General features: G+C 38.0%; 1 protein-coding gene across 2 annotated transcripts in view; it reads left to right on the top strand.

Moving 5' to 3' along the window:
• efna5b (ephrin-A5b) overlaps positions 1-19857 on the top strand; it is a 261018-nt gene that overhangs the window by 196957 nt on the left and 44204 nt on the right. For both annotated transcript variants that reach the window (XM_062024206.1, XM_062024205.1), the window contains exon 2: positions 7292-7584. In XM_062024206.1, the coding sequence (XP_061880190.1) occupies positions 7292-7584 (293 nt within the window). The remainder of the gene's footprint in view (positions 1-7291; positions 7585-19857) is intronic.

The following is a 19857-nucleotide window of genomic DNA, read 5'->3' as shown; positions in this document are numbered from 1 at the left end:
TTCCATATACAACAACCTATCTGGACTCGATAAGAGAATCGATAAGGAATCGGTTCGATAAGAGGATTCGATAATAGGATTCGATAATAGGCTCGAACTCGATAATTCCTTATCAAACATCATCCCTATGGGGAATACATATTTATCATTACATAGTTGCTTATTAACTTGCAAATTAGTAACATATCGGCTCTTAATTAGTCATTATTAAGTACTTATTAATGCCTTATTCTGCATGGCCTTATTATACAACCAGTAAGCCATTAACTAAGAGTTAACTAACCCTAACCCTTATTGCTTATTAGTAACCCTAACCCCAATCCTAAACCTAACCCTAACCCTTATATGTTCCCCTAAATTAAATTTAAATTAAGTCGTTGTTACTTTAATAAGAAACTAATTAATGGGGAATATGTTCCCCATACTAAAGTGTTACTGTATTTTCTTCTGATTTATAAGTAAAATGTCCATTTTAAGGAAACTGATTATTCTGAATGTTTAGTTCAAGGGTAGACAGAGATGTGGATGTTGAGGTTGTCGTCTTTCGCCACTCTTCACAAGAAGGAAATACAGTATCTAGTCAACGACAGCTGTTCCTCATGGAGATACTGCCCCTTAGTATTTTGGAAGCGAATAATCTGGCGCCCTCTCCACAAAAGAATTATAAATCAAACAAGACGCTATGTGACACGAGATATAAACCAGGCTTGAACGTCTCCAGTATTTCCTTCTGTTTAGTGCTTTAAACTGGAAGTACAAGTGCCGTTCCGTCTTCTAAATTTCACTCCAAAATACAGCCTGAAAGAACTTTAGATAAATGTTACCACCTTTTGTGCAAATAAATGACATGCATTCTTGTAAATTGTTTAAAAATGTTCCTGGGTGACATTTTGACAATAAAATTGCATTTGTGTACAACTAATGGGGTCTTTTCTGAAGTAAATCCTAATTATGCAAGTGAGTGATCAACTGTGATTAATCATTCATGATTAATCCAAATTCCAAAATGTGACTAACCTGATTAAAAAAACAATTTGACAGCCTTACTAATAATGTAACAAAAATTATATGATCATATATTTGAACAACATTTCTTAGAATAAAATTAATACTTAAATACCTGCTTGACTTATAATTTCAAATCAAGTTATCCATCAAATTATGTGTAAAACAATTATGTAATGATATCATGAGGCAATTTTACATTTATATTCATATATTATTCACTGTTACAAACGGCCCTGCACAGAACAGCTTTAACTGCGATGTGGCCATCAAGTTTAACACCCCTAAATTAAACCATAACCATAGGGTGCCATTGCTGGTCTCTCATTAGCCATGACAGTTTTCATGATGGCGCCTCCACAACATTAAAGGGCGCATGGCAAGAAATGACCAAAATGCAAAAGTTAGCTTGCCTCAGAGCAGGGGTGTCAAACTCATTTTAGATGGGGGGCCACATGGAGAAAAATCTACTCCCAAAATCACGGCACGATAACTAAAAAATAAAGACAACTTCAGATTGTTTTTTTTGTTTAAAAATAGAACAAGCACATTCTTAAAATGTAAAAATCATAATGTTGTTTTTTTTTTTTTTTACAATTACATGTTGCGGTTAATAGTATCCTGTCTTTATTTGTCGTTATTTACACTTTCTGAATAAATTATGTGATAATGTTCATCAGTCAACTCATTGGTGTTAATGTTCAATCTATCAAGATAAAAAAAATTATATTAAAAATAGAGATGTCCGATAATATCGGCCTGCCGATATTATCGGCCGATATATGCGTTAAAATGTAATATCGGAAATTATCGGTATCGTTTTTTTATTATCGGTATCGTTTTTTTTTTTGTTTGTTTTTGTTTTTTTTGGGTTTTTTTAATTAAATCAACATAAAAAACACAAGATACACTTACAATTAGTGCACCAACCCAAAAAACCTCCCTCCCCCATTTACACTCATTCACACAAAAGGGTTGTTTCTTTCTGTTATTAATATTGTGGTTCCTACATCATATATCAATATATATCAATACAGTCTGCAAGGGATACAGTCCGTAAGCACACATGATTGTGCGTGCTGCTGGTCCACTAATAGTACTAACCTTTAACAGTTAATTTTACTAATTTTCATTCATTACTAGTTTCTATGTAACTGTTTTTATATTGTTGTACTTTCTTTTTTATTCAAGAAAATGTTTTTAATTTATTTATCTTATTTTACTATTTTTTTTAAAAAAGTACCTTATCTTCACCATACCTGGTTGTCCAAATTAGGCATAATAATGTGTTAATTCCACGACTGCATATATCGGTTGATATCGGTATCGGTTGATATCGGTATTGGTAATTAAAGAGTTGGACAATATCGGAATATCGGATATCGGCAAAAAGCCATTATCGGACATCCCTAATTAAAATCAAATTACAAGTTATTTATGTAGTTTGCTCATTTTTCTCGACTGGTGCACTAACATCATTTGGTTTATTTATTTTTTTTACATATATAGCATCATCCTATCCAATCCACTTTATTTATATAGCACATTTAAACAACAAAGTGCTGCACAAAAATATTAAAACCAAGATTCAAATACTATCCTTAGCTCCACCAATGACTGAATAAAAACAAAATAAATACATTTAAAAACAATATACAAATACATATGATTAAAAACTATTTTAAAAGGTATAACCAATTAAAACAATAAATACAAATACAAATTTAAAAACACAGAGGACCACACAACTCTCGTAGTGTTAAAAGCCAGAGAATAAAAGTGGGTCTTAAGACGAGACTTAAAACACTCCACTGTGGTCGCAGTTCGAACATGGAGGGGCAGAGTGTTCCGGACCTTAGGGCCGACCACACAGAAGGCCCTGTGTCCCCTGGTTTTAAGTCTTGTCTTGGGCAATCTACAAAGATACAAATAATTGCTATTGCGACATCTAGTGGACACATTTAGAACAGCGGTTTCTTTCATTCAAAAACTTGGGCTCATTTTTATACTTAGCAAACTCATCCCGCGGGCCTGATAAAACCTGTTCTCGGGCCTTACGTTTGACACCCCTGCCTTAGCGCTTGACCCTCTGCAGTGTCCACTTTCCTGCAGCTGCCCCTCAGTCTCCTCTTGGATAAAGCATTGAGTAGCAAATACGGGACTCCCTCGTTCTTCTGCGTTCTTTGCCTTTTTTTCAGGCTGACGCGTTCAATGTGTGTGAAGTGGAGTGGAGCTAAGCACTGTGTAGACTATCCACACCTCTGCATGCATTCATGCACCCGTTGCACTGATAGTCGTCTTTATAATAAATGCATGCGGCAACTAGCCATAACTGAAGACCGGCTGGAAGCTTAACACGACTATTTTTAAACTTTTTTTTTTTTCACTTGGTTCCATTAGCAGCTCTCTCTCTCTCTCACTGCCGCTCGGTTGCCAAAGAAGCACCTTGAATTCAAAGTGCATGGGCGTGCGTACGTGTGCTGCAATATTTTTTTATTTTTTAACTCGCCAAGCCAAACCGTTTCGGCTTCATTTGCAGTCACCGCAACATCCGCCACTACCGCTGAAGCTTTGGAGAGAAGGGCAACGTACTTTCTATATCTCTCCTCCATCATACACGGATGTGACCATTAAGTCAGTGACATTTTAAAACAGTTGCGAGAGGGAGCGATGCATCGTGGGTCATCCTGGACCTCAGCAGGCGTGTTTTAAATGAGATGTTACAGATGAGCTGCCTCAAGCTTTTGCTTGTAAACGCCTCGCACGGGGCATTTACCCTGCAAGAGTAAACACCAGAAGAGGAGGGGGGGGAACAGTTGCTGCTTACATATACAGAAATGAATATGCAACGCAAAGCCGGCTGACACGGACGCGCAAATTACTGCTGCGGGCTTCGTTTGCCACATTACAGTGACATTAATCATTTGACTTTTTAGAACCCCAATTAGGTGACATGTGAAAGGCGCTCTAAGCTGATTGCATGAGTTGCTGTGTGAGCTTATGTGTCGTACCAGAGCAGAGAGGCGGATAAGCGTTCCAGTACATATGGGGCGTCTTGATCCCACAAAATCCATCCTTGAGACGCTGCTCCGCACTGATGCAACCAGAGAGATTTGGATAAAAGGGAGAATGTATTCTCAGCCCGACTACAAGAACCGTTCCAGTAGACAGTTTAGTAACAGACGTAGTTCAAGGTGATGCGTGTGCATTACTTTATATATGTTAATCCAGAGTCTCCGGTCTTGAGGAAACCCCTTCTTCTTCTTCTTCTTCTTCTTCTTCTTCTTCTTCTTCTCGTTCTTCTACTCCGCTGCAGTGTTCGTTTTCAATTAAAAGTTTGCCCGAGTCTTACGGACTGGGTTTAATCCGACATGCCAGATGGTTTGTTTCGCAAATCCACTGAAGGAAAAGTGGACAGAAACTGGCTGGAAAAGGGCAGCGAATTAGAAGAATTCAGTTCAGTTTCAGGTAGGGTTGGGCGATATGGCCTTTTTTTTAACATCTCGATATTTTTAGGCCATGTCACGATTAGGGATGATGTTCGAAACCGGTTCTCCCGGTTGTTCGATAAGAAAAGAACCGTTCGATAAGAAAAGAACCGATTCCATGGACTTGAATCCCTTTTTGAGAACCGGTTCCCGTTATCAAGGCCTTTATAGTAAAGAAAAAGAGTTGGTTCTTTATTCGAATCCCTGGGAACGAATCCCGTCCCACAAGAAATGCCCTGTGGGACATCACAGGAAATGACGTAGCTCAGTCTAATGACTAAGCTACGTCATTTCCTGTGATGTCACACAAGCAGCAAAAATAATGGACCGGAAAAAAACGCCTTAAGGCATGGCTATTCACCTATATTGATCACAGAGACAGGTTGTTTTTGTGTTACTGTATATATTTGTTTTTCTGAAAAATCCCACTTAATATATTTTGGGTAACAGCAGTCAATATTTATTTATTTTATTTTTTAGGGGGGTTACAGTCAATATTTATTTATTTAGTTTATTACATTGTTTTCTTATAAAATAAAAGTCAGCTTTTGTTAATCCAAATATTGTGTTTTTTTCCCATATACAACAACCTATCTGGATTAGATAAGAGAATCGATAAGAAATCGGTTCGATAAGAGGATTCGATAATGGGCTCGAAGTCGATAATTTCTTATCAAACATAAGTCACGATACACGATATACACTACCGTTCAAAAGTTTGGGGTCACATTGAAATGTCCTTATTTTTGAAGGAAAAGCACTGTACTTTTCAATGAAGATAACTTTAAACTAGTCTTAACTTTAAAGAAATACACTCTATACATTGCTAATGTGGTAAATGACTATTCTAGCTGCAAATGTCTGGTTTTTGGTGCAATATCTACATAGGTGTATAGAGGCCCATTACCAGCAACTATCACTCCAGTGTTCTAATGGTACAATGTGTTTGCTCATTGGCTCAGAAGGCTAATTGATGATTAGAAAACCCTTGTGCAATCATGTTCACACATCTGAAAACAGTTTAGCTCGTTACAGAAGCTACAAAACTGACCTTCCTTTTAGCAGATTGAGTTTCTGGAGCATCACATTTGTGGGCTCAATTAAACGCTCAAAATGGCCAGAAAAAGAGAACTTTCATCTGAAACTCGACAGTCTATTCTTGTTCTTAGAAATAAAGGCTATTCCACAAAATTGTTTGGGTGACCCCAAACTTTTGAACGGTAGTGTATATCTCGATATTTTGCCTTAGCCTTGAATGAACACTTGATGCATATAATCACACCAGTATGATGATTCTATGTGTCTACATTAAAACATTCTTGTTCATACTGCATTAATATATGCTCATTTTAAACTTTCATGCAGAGAGGGAAATCACAACTAAGTCAATTTACCAAAACTGTATTTATTAAACAGTTATTAAGCAGTGGCACAAACATTTATGTCACTTCAAAACAAAGTGCAAGATTGTCAGCCTCTCTGCCTGTACGTGCGTGCCGCTATGCGCATGTCACATACGTAGCTTTGGGGAAGTATATGTGATGTATGAACTTTGCGGAGGTGAACGGTACTTTGGGCTGTGGGATTGAGTGTGTTGTGCGGGTGTTTGAGTTGTATTGGCGGGTTATATGGACGGGAGGCGGGAGGTGTTTGTTATGCGGAATTAATTTGTGGCATATTAAATATAAGCCTGGTTGTGTTGTGGCTAATAGAGTATATATATATGTCTTGTTTTTATTTACTGTTTTAGTCATTCCCAGCTGAATATCGGGTCCCACCCGACTCTCACAGCATCTTCCCTATCTGAATCGCTTCCACTGCCCTCTAATCCTTCACTCTCACTTTCCTCATCCACAAATCTTTCATCCTCGCTCAAATTAATGGGGTAATCGTCGCTTTCTCGGTCCGAATCGCTCTCGCTGCATTGTAAACAATGGGGAAATGTGAGGAGCCCTTCAACCTGTGACGTCACGCTACTTCCGGTACTGGCAAGGCTTTTTTATCAGCGACCAAAAGTTGCGAACTTTATCGTCGATGTTCTCTACTAAATTCTTTCAGCAAAAATATGGCAATATCGCGAAATGATCAAGTATGACACATAGAATGGATCTGCTATCCCCGTTTAAATAAGAAAATCTCATTTCAGTAGGCCTTTAATGCATCAATAGCACCAGCTGTGCGTGTGAGTATCCAAGTGTAATTTAGTGGCCACAACCGTCAAAGGGTGTGTTAAAAGACACACTAGCGTGCTTTACAGGTGTCGGGTGTTTTTTTCCCCCTGACCCCTAAAGCCACACTGCTGAGGATCCTCACGGGAATCGCTCTCTAATTTAGGGAATTCCTCAGCAGAGGGGATGTGTTGAATGTGTGTTTATGTTTGTTGTGATGAATCGGCGTGCATGGAAGCCCTCTGACCTTCACGCGGCCTCTTGGTGATGACATTTCTCATCTGGACCTCCGTGTATCCCCGAGTGATCTTTTTCCGCGACGCTTTGGCTCGACTTGGAAAGATCTCTCAATTTGTTTCTCCTTGCTTAGCACAGACACTTTCCCCCCGCGCTTCATTTCGCCCACGATTTGTGCGGACGCATGTGTCGCAATGACGGATTTATAGACAACAAACTTGAGTAAGGAAATTTATTGACGCTTGAAGATGAGGTTTCCGTGCCACGGTGACAGAGTGCGGCTGGCTCTCTGCATATGTGCGGAATTCCAAGACTTTTAGTAATTTGCGCAACTGTTCATGCATCTCGTCCATCAATGTGACCTTTTTGCTTTTTTTGTTGTTTCGTGTCTAGGTTCCACAGCGAGGACTATCACATCGACGTGTGCATTAATGACTACCTGGATGTCTACTGCCCACACTACGCTGACTCGGTGCCCGAGGAGCGGACCGAACGCTACGTCCTCTACATGGTCAACTACGACGGCTACAGCACGTGCGACCACACCTTCAAGGGGTTCAAACGCTGGGAGTGCAACAGGCCGCACTCGGCCAACGGGCCGCTCAAGTTTTCCGAGAAGTTTCAGCTCTTCACGCCGTTCTCCTTGGGCTTTGAGTTCAGACCGGGCAGAGAATATTACTACATCTGTGAGTTTTTTTTTTTTTTTTTGCTTTTCTGATACATCAGTCTATTGTAGAGTTGCAAATTTAAGTGAACCATTAAATCAAATTCTTAACCTTTAATTTTTGACAAAATATAAAGTCGCGATCAAAAGTTTACATACACTTGTAAAGAACATAATGTCATGGTTTCCTTGAGTTTCCAATAATTTCCACAACTCTTATTTTTTTGTGATAGAGTGATTGGAGCACATACTTGTTGGTCACTAAAAACATCCAGGAAGTTTAATTATTTTATGAATTTATTATGGGTCTACTGAAAATGTGACCAAATCTGCTGGGTCAAAAGTATACATACAGCAATGATAATATTTGGCAAGTTTCACTGCAATAAGGCGCTTTTGGTAGCTATCTTCAAGCTTCTGGTTGAATTTTTGACCACTCCTCTTCACAAAATTGGTTTGGTTCAGCTAAATTTGTTGGTTTTCTGACATGGACTTGTTTCTTCAGCATTGTCCACACGTTTAAGTCAGGACTTTGGGAAGGCCATTCTAAAACCTTAATTCTAGCCTGATTTAGCCATTCCTTTACCACGTTTGACGTGTGTTTGGGGTCATTGTTCTGTTGGAAAACCCAACCTCCGGACTGATGATTTTATGTTGTCCTGAAGAATTTCATAGTCCCATTTACTCTCTGTAATGCACCAGTTCCATTGGCAGCAAAACAGGCCCAGAGCATAATACTACCACCAACATGCTTGACGGTAGGAATGGTGTTCCTGCGATTAAAGGCCTCACCTTTTCTCCACCAAACATACCAAATCTGCTGGGTCAAAAGTATACATACAGCAATGTTAATATTTGGCAAGTTTCACTGCAATAAGGCGCTTTTGGTAGCCATCCACAAGCTTCTGGTTGAATTTTTGACCACTCCTCTTGACAAAATTGGTTTAGTTCAGCTAAATGTGTTGGTTTTCTGACATGGACTTGTTTCTTCAGCATTGTCCACACGTTTAAGTCAGGACTTTGGCAAGACCATTCTAAAACCTTAATTCTAGCCTGATTTAGCCATTCCTTTACCACTTTTGACATTTGTTTGGGGCATACTTGCCAACTTTGAGACCCCCGAATTTGGGAGATGTGGGTGGGGAAGCGGGGGTGTATATATTTTCAAGTATTTCTTATATATATATATATATATATATATATATATATATATATATATATGTATATATATATATATATATATATATATATATATATATATATATATATATATATATATATATATATATATAAATAATCCGTTCATGAATGAGTATATCCGTTCGGCCACCGTGTTCAATGGAGAAGACTGATCTACAAAATGTGAAGGCAGCATACCCCTTCCCCTTCGAGCTGTCCTGGATAAACTGAAATTATTTTTTTCCAATTGTCTCTTCTTCGTTCTTCTGCTTCGTCTCTGTTATGTTTTTGGACGTTACTACTTGCCGTAGTTTTGAAGCAATGCATGATGGGAATCCGGATGTTGTGTGTCAGTGTATCAACGTGCCGGCTGGAATAAACACACGCTGAGAAATATCTCCGTGCCTGCCTACTTTATGGGTTATAGATAAACCTATGGATAACGGAGACATATATAATAGTCTCCTTTTCAGGTGAGAGAGGACGCTAAAGGCTGTACCTTTAAGGCACACCCCCAATATTGTTGTCCGGGTGGAAATCGGGAGAAATTCGGGAGAATGGTTGTCCCGGGAGATTTTCAGGAGGGGCACTCAAATTCGGGAGTCTCCCGGGAAAATCGGGAGGGTTGTCAAGTATGGTTTGGGGTCATTGTTCTGTTGTAACACCCAACTGCGCCCAAGACCCAAACTCCGGGCTGATGATTTTAGGTTGTCCTGAAGAATTTGGAGGTAATCCTCCTTTTTCATTGTCCCATTTACTCTCTGTAAAGCACCAGTTCCATTGGCAGCAAATCAGGCCCAGAGCATAATGCTACCAGCACCATGCTTGACGGTAGGTTTGGTGTTCCTGGTATTAAAAGCCTCACCTTTTCTCCTCCAAACATATTGCTGGGTATTGTGGCCAAACAGCTAAATTTTTGTTTCATCCGACATCTCATTGACAAAGATAAGACCTTCTGGAGGAAAGTTCTGTGGTCAGATGAAACAAAAATTTAGCTGTTTGGCCACAATATGTATTTTATGTTGTTCGTTTAAATAATTGCATTATTTTTTATTTCAATTTCATTCATTATAATAACAAATAAGGAAATGTATAATTATAAAAACATACAACATTATTAATATTTTGACCAACCCATATTATTTAAAACATATATATTTGAAATTGTCAAGTAAATATCCACCAAAATGTGTAGAAAAATATTCCCTCTCTTGAATCCCTAAACCGGGGGTCTATAACCTGCGGCTTTAGCGCCACCCTAGTGGCTCCCTGGAGCTTTTTAAAAAATGTATGAAAATAGAAAAAGAGAGGGTAAAAATATGTTTTTGTTTTAATATAGTTTCTGTAGGAGGACAACATGACATAAACCTTCCTATTTGTTAGAAATCCCACTGTTTATATTAAACATGATTGTCTGATGAGAGTATTTGGCGAGCGCCGTTTTGTCCTACTAATTTTGGCGGTCCTTGAACTCTCCGTAGTTTGTTTACATATACAATTTCTCCGACGCTGCCATAGAAAGACGTGTTTTATGCCACTCTTTCTTTGTCTCATTTTGTCCACCAAACGTTTTATGCTGTGTGTGAATGCACAAAGGTGAATTTTGTTGATTTTATTGACTTGTGTGGAGTGCTAATCAGGCATGTTTGGTCAGTGGATGACTGCAAGCTAATCGATGCTAACATGCTATTTAGGCTACCTTTATCATTTAATTTCCTATGTCCTCTGCGTATTTAATGTATATTTGCATGTCTCATGACACATTATCTGTATGTAATATTGGCTGCATTTCAGATAGTTGTTTGTGTGCCATGTTGTTCCAGACCACAGCAAACGTAACCCAGTTTGCATAGATTGTTATAAATCTGTTAGAAGAAGATAGCCTGCCATTTCCTTTAACTTGTACACACACATTCAAACCTTTGGCCATTCTAAGACAGTTATTTAGAGGAGTTATATCACCTTCTGAGAAGTTTTACTAATGTTTTCCAATGTTGTAGAAATATTACTTTTCAACATTTCTGTCATCGAAGAGATGTGTCAGCCTGTGACACAAAGTCATTTTGATAGTAGGCTAATATAGACACTTATATCATGTGTTGACTTCATTATATCCCTTATTGAAGGCTTTTAATTTTGTGTGGCTCCAGACAGATTTTTTGCACACAATACTAATGAGTCATATTCGGTACTATACCGCCTCTGAAAAGTACTGGTCCACCACCCGGTACTTGTGTTTTAGCTACTTCTAAATCACTAATCCTCGCCTCCATGGCGACAAATAAAGTACGTTTCTTACAAGTATCATCCCTGCAGGACGAGGAATAGCTAAACATGCTTCACTACACACCGTAGCTCACCGGCGTCAAAATGTAAACAAACACCATTGGTGGATCTACACCTGACATCCACTGTAATGATACCAAGTACAAGAGCGTATCTAGTCGATACTACTATGATTACGTCCATATTTTTTGGCATCACAACATCTTCTTTGTTTTTTTTTAATTCATATTATGTTTATAAACTCAGGAAATATGTCCCTGGACACAAGAGGACTTTGAATATGACCAATGTATGATTCTGTAATTACTTGGTATCAGATTGATACCCAAATTTGTGGTATATCCAAAACTAATGTGAAGTATCAAACAACAAAATAATAAGTTATTATTACAGTTGAACAGAAGAGTAGATAGAACATGTTAAAACAGAAAGTAAGCAGATATTAACAGTAAATGAACAAGTAGAGGAATAATTAATTTTGTACCACTTGTCCTGAATACTTTTGACAAAATAATAGAATGGAAAATGATACAATATGTTACTGCATATGTCAACAGACTAATTAGGAGCCTCTGTTTGCTTACTTACTACTAAAACACAAGTTGTCTAGTATGTTCACTATTTTATTTAAGGACAAACTTGCAATAAGAAACATGTTTAATGTATCCTAAGATGTTTTGTTGAATTAAATAAAGTCAATAATGCGATTTTTTGTGGTCCCCTTTATTTAGAAAAGTATTGTAATAATTTTAGTACCGGTACCAAAACATTCGTATCGGGACAACACTAGTTTTCATCGTATTTTGTGTTTAAAAATTTGAATGAAGACATTTGAGAAAATGTAATTTTTTTTAACAAAGCTTTTCTTGTGGAATACATGATGCTGCCGAGCCTCGCACAGACTCTGCTTCCTGCGCCTTCTGGTAAATTGAGTTTGAGACCCTTGCTCTATCGTGAATACCTTTTTGTTGCATGCATTATATTCAACGTATGAGCAAAAGCATCAAAGTAAATACGGCAGCATTAGCTACAATAGCTAAAGTGTATCCGTTTCATCTGTATAGTTGTATTGAAAATTATTTTATACAAAGTCCAATTTGTTTGTTGTGAAAAAAACAACAACTCAATAAATATTAGAATTTGGCCAAAAGTAAAATGCAGTGCATGCAGTACACTAGTTTTTTATCACAGATGATTAAACTACAGCAGCCCAGCGAGAAGACAATTCAGGCAAATTATTGATACGTATGACTTGAAACCCTTAAAATCAAAGCATAATTTACAGATTTTCTTTTTGGGCCATATCGCACAGGCCTACTAGTCTGTATAAATGCTGGGCAAAAATGTTGATTCATAAATTACTAATAGTTCTGTTGATTAATCGTGTCTGAAAGCAATTGAGTCAACATCTAGTGAACCACTTGGCTGCAACCAGCAAAGGTGTTGATTACATTTGAAGAACATGCCCGCCTCTGCTATGGCACAATTCTTACAGGCAGCATTTTTGGCGGAGAATTAGAAACAGTACAAGAGAGGCATCACAGAGATTAATTGATAGCTATTTTAACAGTAGTCGACAAAAGACTTTTAATCAAATATCTATCCCTAATCCAGGGGTGTCCAAACTTTTTCCACTGAGGGCTGCACACTGAAAAATCAAAGCAAGCGGGGGCCATTTTGATATTTTTTATTTTAAAAACCAATACAATATATGTATAAAAAAGATACATTTAGGCCTCCACTCAGACTTGATCCCAGGGACCCCAAAAGGTTTTGGTCCAAAAAAATATTACAAATGTGTCATTATTTAGTATTATTATTATTATTATTATTCAAGGTTTAAATCTCTAGATCAACATTAGGTCTATCTGTCAATATAACGCTTTTAAAGATTTAAGTTGTATGCCATTTTTGTCAAGGAAAACCCTGTTTTTTTTATTGAAAAAAAACACAAAATAGGCAATATTTTCCCCCAATAAAATTTTAAAGTGGAATATTTGAGATTATATAATAATTGGAGTCTTAAAAAGGTCAACAACTCATAACAACATTGATTTTAATTCATTATTTTTTTGAGCAATGACACTTAAAAAAAAAAAGTCCCACTAAAATTATTGGGGATCCAAAAGGGTACTGCTCAATAACGTTTAAAAATATAAATCCAACATTTTTTTTAACTTTTACCACAATAGTCTCAAGATCAAATTCAGATCTATCTGTCAATTATAAGTTTTATTGTTGTTTATGTTTTTTGTTTGTTCGTTTTAGGTCCTTCTTTAAAAAACTTTGTTTTTTAAATGACAACCAAAAAATATGCAACATTTTCCCCCCAAAATATCTCAAAGTGGAATATTTGATGTGAAGTAAATGGAGCCTTGAATAGGTCAATAATTCATAATGACATTGATTTTGATTAATTATTCTTTTTTAAAGAAAGAAACAGCCTGCATGGCAGCTTTGTGTTATTAGAGTAAATAATGCAACATCTTATTGTCACATTTCACCGGTTTGCTCTTTTATACCACTTTTTATGTTTTTTATTTTTTTTTCATCGTATTTTTAGAATGTGCCGTGGGGCCGTTAAAAAATTACCTGCGGGCCGCAAATGGCCCCCGGGCCGCACTTTGGACACCCCTGCCCTAATCGAAGTACTGAAAACCGAATAAAATGCAAAAAAAAACAAAACACAACTTTGGAGAGGAGGGTGACTTTCTGTTGATGTCATCCAGGTGCTGTGTAGGTTTTGTTTTAGTACTTTTATAGCCAACTATGATAGGGTTCCACAAAATGTAGCCATCTTGAATAACTGCTTGCTATCTTTAATGCTTACAGTTTATTTGACAATAACATATTCATGGTGAAGAATATATCAATTTCCTGGTGACTTAAATCTAATCCATGACTACTTGCTTCACCTAAGTCTTTAAGTCTTCTCCCTAAAAAATTGATTTACATCGTAAGACCATTTTGGTTCCAGAGAGAGTGGACGAACAAAGAATAACTGAAATGCATCCATCAATCCATCAACCATGTTTTCACAACTGAGCGTGGAAGTCAACATGTTTACGTCTCACTATTTTATCGACTCATTTTTTATCCCCTTAAGTGGTAAACTAATTCAGGATGGTTAGGGTTCCTAATGAGGCACGCTCTAAAGTCTTAGCTCAGTTCTCTGGTTGCATTATTCTGGAGTCTTCAAAAGAAATGCCCTCCGCCATACTGCTCTTCATCTCACGCTAAATGTTCAATTGTCTGCGTCGTTTCGGCATTAGAAACAGAGTCAAAGTGAGGTTATCTCAAGTTGAACGGGGCTTTGGGGGCGCAAAACCTCTGTGGCTCAGGAGGAATAGACAGAGGGTTCATGGAATTTCAAATCGGATAGAACTCTTAATCCTTCATATGACATGTTTTATTAAAAACCTTCATGAGCACCCTTCTCCTTAATATGAAACATAAAATACTGATCCTCCAGAACAGTCAACAGAATGAAACAAATGCTGAAAGTTAATCAATCAATCACATGATTTGTGACAGTGATTGATATGTAAGGAAATCTTTCATATACAGTCGTGGTCAAAAGTTTACATACACTTGTAAAGAAAATAATGTCAGGGCTGTCTTGAGTTACATTACATGGACAAAGATAAGACCTTCTGGAGGAAAGTTCTGTGGTCAGATGAAACAAAAATTGAGCTGTTTGGCCACAATACCCAGCAATATGTTTGGAGGGGAAAAGGTGAGGCCTTTAATCCCAGGAACACCATAGTCCATCCATCCATTTTCTACCTCTTGTCCCTTTTGGGGTCGCGGGGAGTGCTGGAGCCTATCTCATCTGCATTCGGGCGGAAGGCGGGGTACACCCTGGACAAGTCGCCACCTCATCACAGGGCCAACACAGATAAACAAACAACATTCACACTCAAATTCACACACTAGGGCCAATTTAGTGTTGCCAATCAACCCAAGAATCAAGGAAGCCGGAGTACCCAGAGGGAACCCACACAGACACGGGGAGAACATGCAAACTCCACACAGAAAGATCCCGAGCCCGGGAACACCATGGTGGTGGTCAATGTTCCCTCTAATTTTTCATGTGTGTGAGCAAACGCACAAACACCCTGAGCAATCAGTGGAATACAGACGTACACACTGTGGCCATACCAGCAGCACATTTGTCTCAAACCTGACATAACAATTTAAATGTCTTATTATTATAATCAAGTGACTAGTCAATTTCAAGAGATTATTTTCTAATATATGTGATTTGGCCCACTTAGATATTGTTTGTTTTTTTAATCAGCCTATGCACTATAGTCTTTTATGCCTGGGTGGGGGTCCTGCTTTGGAAAGATTGTGTACCCCTTTCAAAGATCAGAACATTTAGTTCCCCTTAAAACATTCACATGTTGCATGAGATGAAGTGTTTATTAACTTTCTGTCCGTAAAATAAATATTTTTATTAGCAATTATGTAGTCCTGTAACATCATTTCATGATTAATATCCAAAAAATAACATTCTTAACAAATGACAGTAGAATAAGCACACTGATTGAGGAGTCATAGTAAAACGACCTGAAATGTACACTTTACGTGTAGTGTTGGAGTTGTCCAACGTTTTGTGTGGCCATAAACGCACCAGTGGCTAATTGCCATAGTGTATGTGTTGGTGCAGGTGAGAGAGAGAGCAAGCGGCTGCTGTTGATATAACAGATGACAAAGAGTTGCTTTTGGCTTGGTTTGTACGGTAGACGACCAGTTTTGCTAGATTAAAGTATTTTACACATTGTTTTGGTGTGGTTATGGCCGACAAACAATTTCGCTAAATAAAGGGACCGATGGAATTCCTGTCGTCCTTTAAGTGTCTCCACAGACGTTACAATAATTTAAGTGTTAAAAACATTGTTTTATCTGTTGTGGCCGCCTTTCCTCACCTGTTACTCACAGTTGCATTGCAAAATCATACAAAACAAACGATTTGTTTATTTTGTTTAGAGTGGGATTTGATTTTTTGCGCGGCATAGATTTGCTGTGCGCAGAGGACGCGTGAGCAGTGCGCATTTGCGCAGGTGCGCACCTTAGAGGGAACGTTGGTGGTGGTAGTATTATGCTCTGGGCCTGTTTTGCTGCCAATGGAACTGGTGCTTTACAGAGAGTAAATGGGACAATGAAAAAGGATGATTACCTCAAAATTCTTCAGGACAAACTAAAATCATCAGCCTGGAGGTTGGGTCTTGGGCGCAGTTGGGTGTTCCAACAGGACAATGATCCCCAAACACACGTCAAAAGTGGTAAAGGAATGGCTAATTAAGGTTTTAGAATGGCCTTCCCAAAGTCCTGACTTAAACTGTGGACAATGCTGAAGAAACAAGTCCATGTCAGAAAACCAACACATTTAGCTGAAGTGCACCAATTTTGTCAAGAGGAATGGTCAAAAATTCAAGCTGAAGCTTGCCAGAAGCTTGTGGATGGCTACCAAAAGCGCCTTATTGCAGTGAAACTTGCCAAGGGACATGTAACCAAATATTAAAAGTGCTGTATGTATACTTTTGACCCAGCAGATTTGGTCACATTTTCAGTAGACCCATAATGAATTCATAAAAGAACCAAACTTCATGAATGTTTTTTGTGACTAACAAGTATACAAGTTGTAGAAATGATTGGAAACTTAAGACAGCCATGACATTATGTTCTTTACAAGTGTATGTAAACTTTTGACCACGACTGTACATCGCAGTAGTTATTTTTGAATGAAAAAGCTAAGGCACCACCTGGGAAATTTGGATTTTTATGTAAATTAGGAGATGGAGGAAAGTTGCTCTCCCACGAACCACTTTGCACTCCTGGGAGATGGAGGAGTGGGCTCAGTAGCTACCATATGACACATTTGATGGAGGAATAAGAAAATTGATAGCACATTCCTGTTCTGAAATGGCTGCCATTAGTTTCAGGTATACTTTATGCATTATTGATTCAGCTATATGAATGGAAAGTTTTAGGGATTGTGGGCTTCTTGTGCTAATGATGAAAAGTATGTATATGAAGGTGGTATGAAATTCAATCTAGAGATGCGGGATTGAATAGGGCTTATTTATGAATATTGGTCTTATTTTAACTGATCTTTACCGCAGCAGTGTCCCGGTGACTAAAGATTTTACTCATGTAAAAGATTCCTTCAAAAGGGATTAACGCATTTCCGGATTCCTTGTAATAGACATGCAAATTCCAGGAGTATGCATGCCTTGCCAAAACACCGGCTAGAATTAGAGAGCAACAATCTGCAATGAAGGCATTCTGCCCACAGTGAGTAGCTGCTTCTAAATGACCAATACTCTCCTTCATGGCGGCAAATGATCTAGATTTCTTACGCATATCAAGTCCACTGCAGGACGAGAAGATCAATGTGACTAAGCAGGATGACACAGGAAGCCATGCTACTTCCTCTACTTCCCCTTTAGTGGTTTAAAGGTGCATACTGTCCCCTACTGTACCGGAGTATGTGCTAGAAGACATGCTAACCGCTAAAGCTTCATTGTGTTCAAGTGGGGGTGATCAATACAACTATCAATAGTATTGATACCTATTGAGTGAGTGAGTGGTTGACTGAGTAAACAGAGAAAGCTCACAAAGTGCTTTATCTTTACATGATTCAAACGGCACACGTGATTGTATAAAAACATACAAACAGTTAAAAAGCACCTCAAGTCGGTTTTGAGGGTTTTCACTGTACAATGTTGCGTCCGACCAGTCTTCCTCTCAGGGAGTAAAACACACTGGTCAATCCCAAATTCTTTCGGGTGACATATATGTTGAGTAAGAAGGACCACCAAGACAGAATAGCAATAGTACCAAGTTTTACTAAAGCTTCAGGAGACCAGCCCTTGCAAAAGTGGTAATAGCAGCATCAAGAAGCGGTCTGTAAATCAAACGGAAAGAGTCAGCTTATTTAGTATGAAAACAGAACGAAGTACAGCCATTTTGTTCTAAACTGATAAGGTCTCCTCCACAATAAGGGAGTACATTATACTCCCAAAAGACATTCCAGCGCCTTCAAGGTGAAACACAGAGTTTACTAGCGGACATAAAACACAAGCACGGAGATCACAAGAAGACACACTACATAGGAAAATACCAGCTGTTTTAAGCATGACTATGTATTAAAAAGAACACTTAAAAATATCTCATTCTCACAACAACCACAACGATTTAAATGGGAGCCACTAGCAGTTCTTGCTCCTGTTTAATTAGTGTGCACTATACGCTTTATTGTGCTCAATAAAAATAAATGTATCATTCAATACCACATATTTTAATATGGCATCTAAACTACAATGATACTAGCACATTCTAAATTTAAAGTTGTCATTATTTATTGACCATGGCGCAGTCAGTGCGTTGAGGGGATCCAGTTGGTAGCTGCAGGATTAGGTCTCTGCTTTTTGCAGATTATGTAATCCTGGTGGTTTCATTCGGCCAGTATCTTCAGCTCTCACTGGATCGGTTTGCAGCCGAGTGTGAAGCGACTGGGACAAGAATCAGCACCTCCAAGTCCAAGTCAATAGTTATCGGCCAGAAAAGGGTGGAGCGCCATCTCCAGTTTAAGTTCAAGTACCTCGAGTAGGGTTGTCCCGATACCAATATTTTGGTACCGAAACCGGTACCAAAATGTATTTTGATACTTTTGAATATTTTGCTAAAAAAAGGTGACCACAAAATCGACATTATTGCCTTTATTTTGACAAAAAAAAAATCTTACAGTACATTAAACATATGTTTCTTATTGCAGTTGAAGAACAACTTTGTCCTTAAATAAAGTAGTGAACATACTAGACAACTTATCTTTTAGTAGTAAGTAAACAAACAAAGGCTCCTAATTAGTCTGCTGACATATGCAGTAACATTGTTTCATTTGTCATTATTTTGTCAAAATTATGAGGGACAAGTGGTAGAAAATTGATTATTAATCTACTTGTTCATTTACTGTTAATGTCTGGTTAATTGTTTGAACATGTTCAATCTACACTTCTGTTAAAATGTAATATTCACTTATTCTTCTGTTGTTTGGATGTTTTACATTAGTTTTGGATGATACCACAAATTTGGGTGTCGATCCGATACCAAGTAGTTACATGGTCATACATTGGTCATATTTAATGTCCTCATGTGTCCAGGGACATATTTCCTGAGTTTATTAACATAATATAAATTTTAAAAAAAAGAAAAAAGATTTTGTGACGATAAAAAATATTGATGTAATCTTTGTAGTATCGACCAGATACGCTTTTGTACTTGGTATCATTACAGTGGATGTTAGGGGTAGATCCACCCATTACATTTATTTACAATGAGGAGCACCAGCTTGTTGTTAGCGGTGACTGTGAGCTATTGTATCCTCCTACGGTGTGTAGTGAAGCTTGTTTCACTATTCCTTGTCCTGCAGGGATGATACTTGTAAGAAACTTACTTTTTTTGTCGCCATGGAGGCGAGGATTAGTGATTTAGAAGTAACTAAAACACTGCTCACTGCGGATGGACGTTAGCCTCTAGCTAGCTAGCCATTTTTAAAGCACCTCTTTAGCAGCGTTTCAGTGGTATAGCTTCACCTTTATTGTTAGTTTTTTTTGCCAAAATGTGTCCATTCTTCCCTTCTGACTACACACTGCGTCTGCTTGTAAGTACTCTGTGTGCTTGTGTTGCCGAACATGCTCCTCTGCTCGTAAAACCAGCAATGTCACAAAGTGACGACGGCGTGTCGTCATGACCGTAAAAAAAAAGGGAACCGGTATTTTTCAGAAGCAGTATAGTATTGTTTTTGATTAATTAGTACCACGGT

Source organism: Entelurus aequoreus, linkage group LG17, assembly GCF_033978785.1.
Source record: "Entelurus aequoreus isolate RoL-2023_Sb linkage group LG17, RoL_Eaeq_v1.1, whole genome shotgun sequence".
Classification (NCBI taxonomy): Eukaryota; Metazoa; Chordata; class Actinopteri; order Syngnathiformes; family Syngnathidae; genus Entelurus; species Entelurus aequoreus.
Note: the sequence above shows the minus strand (reverse complement) of the source record. Positions and strands in the feature narration are given on the sequence as shown.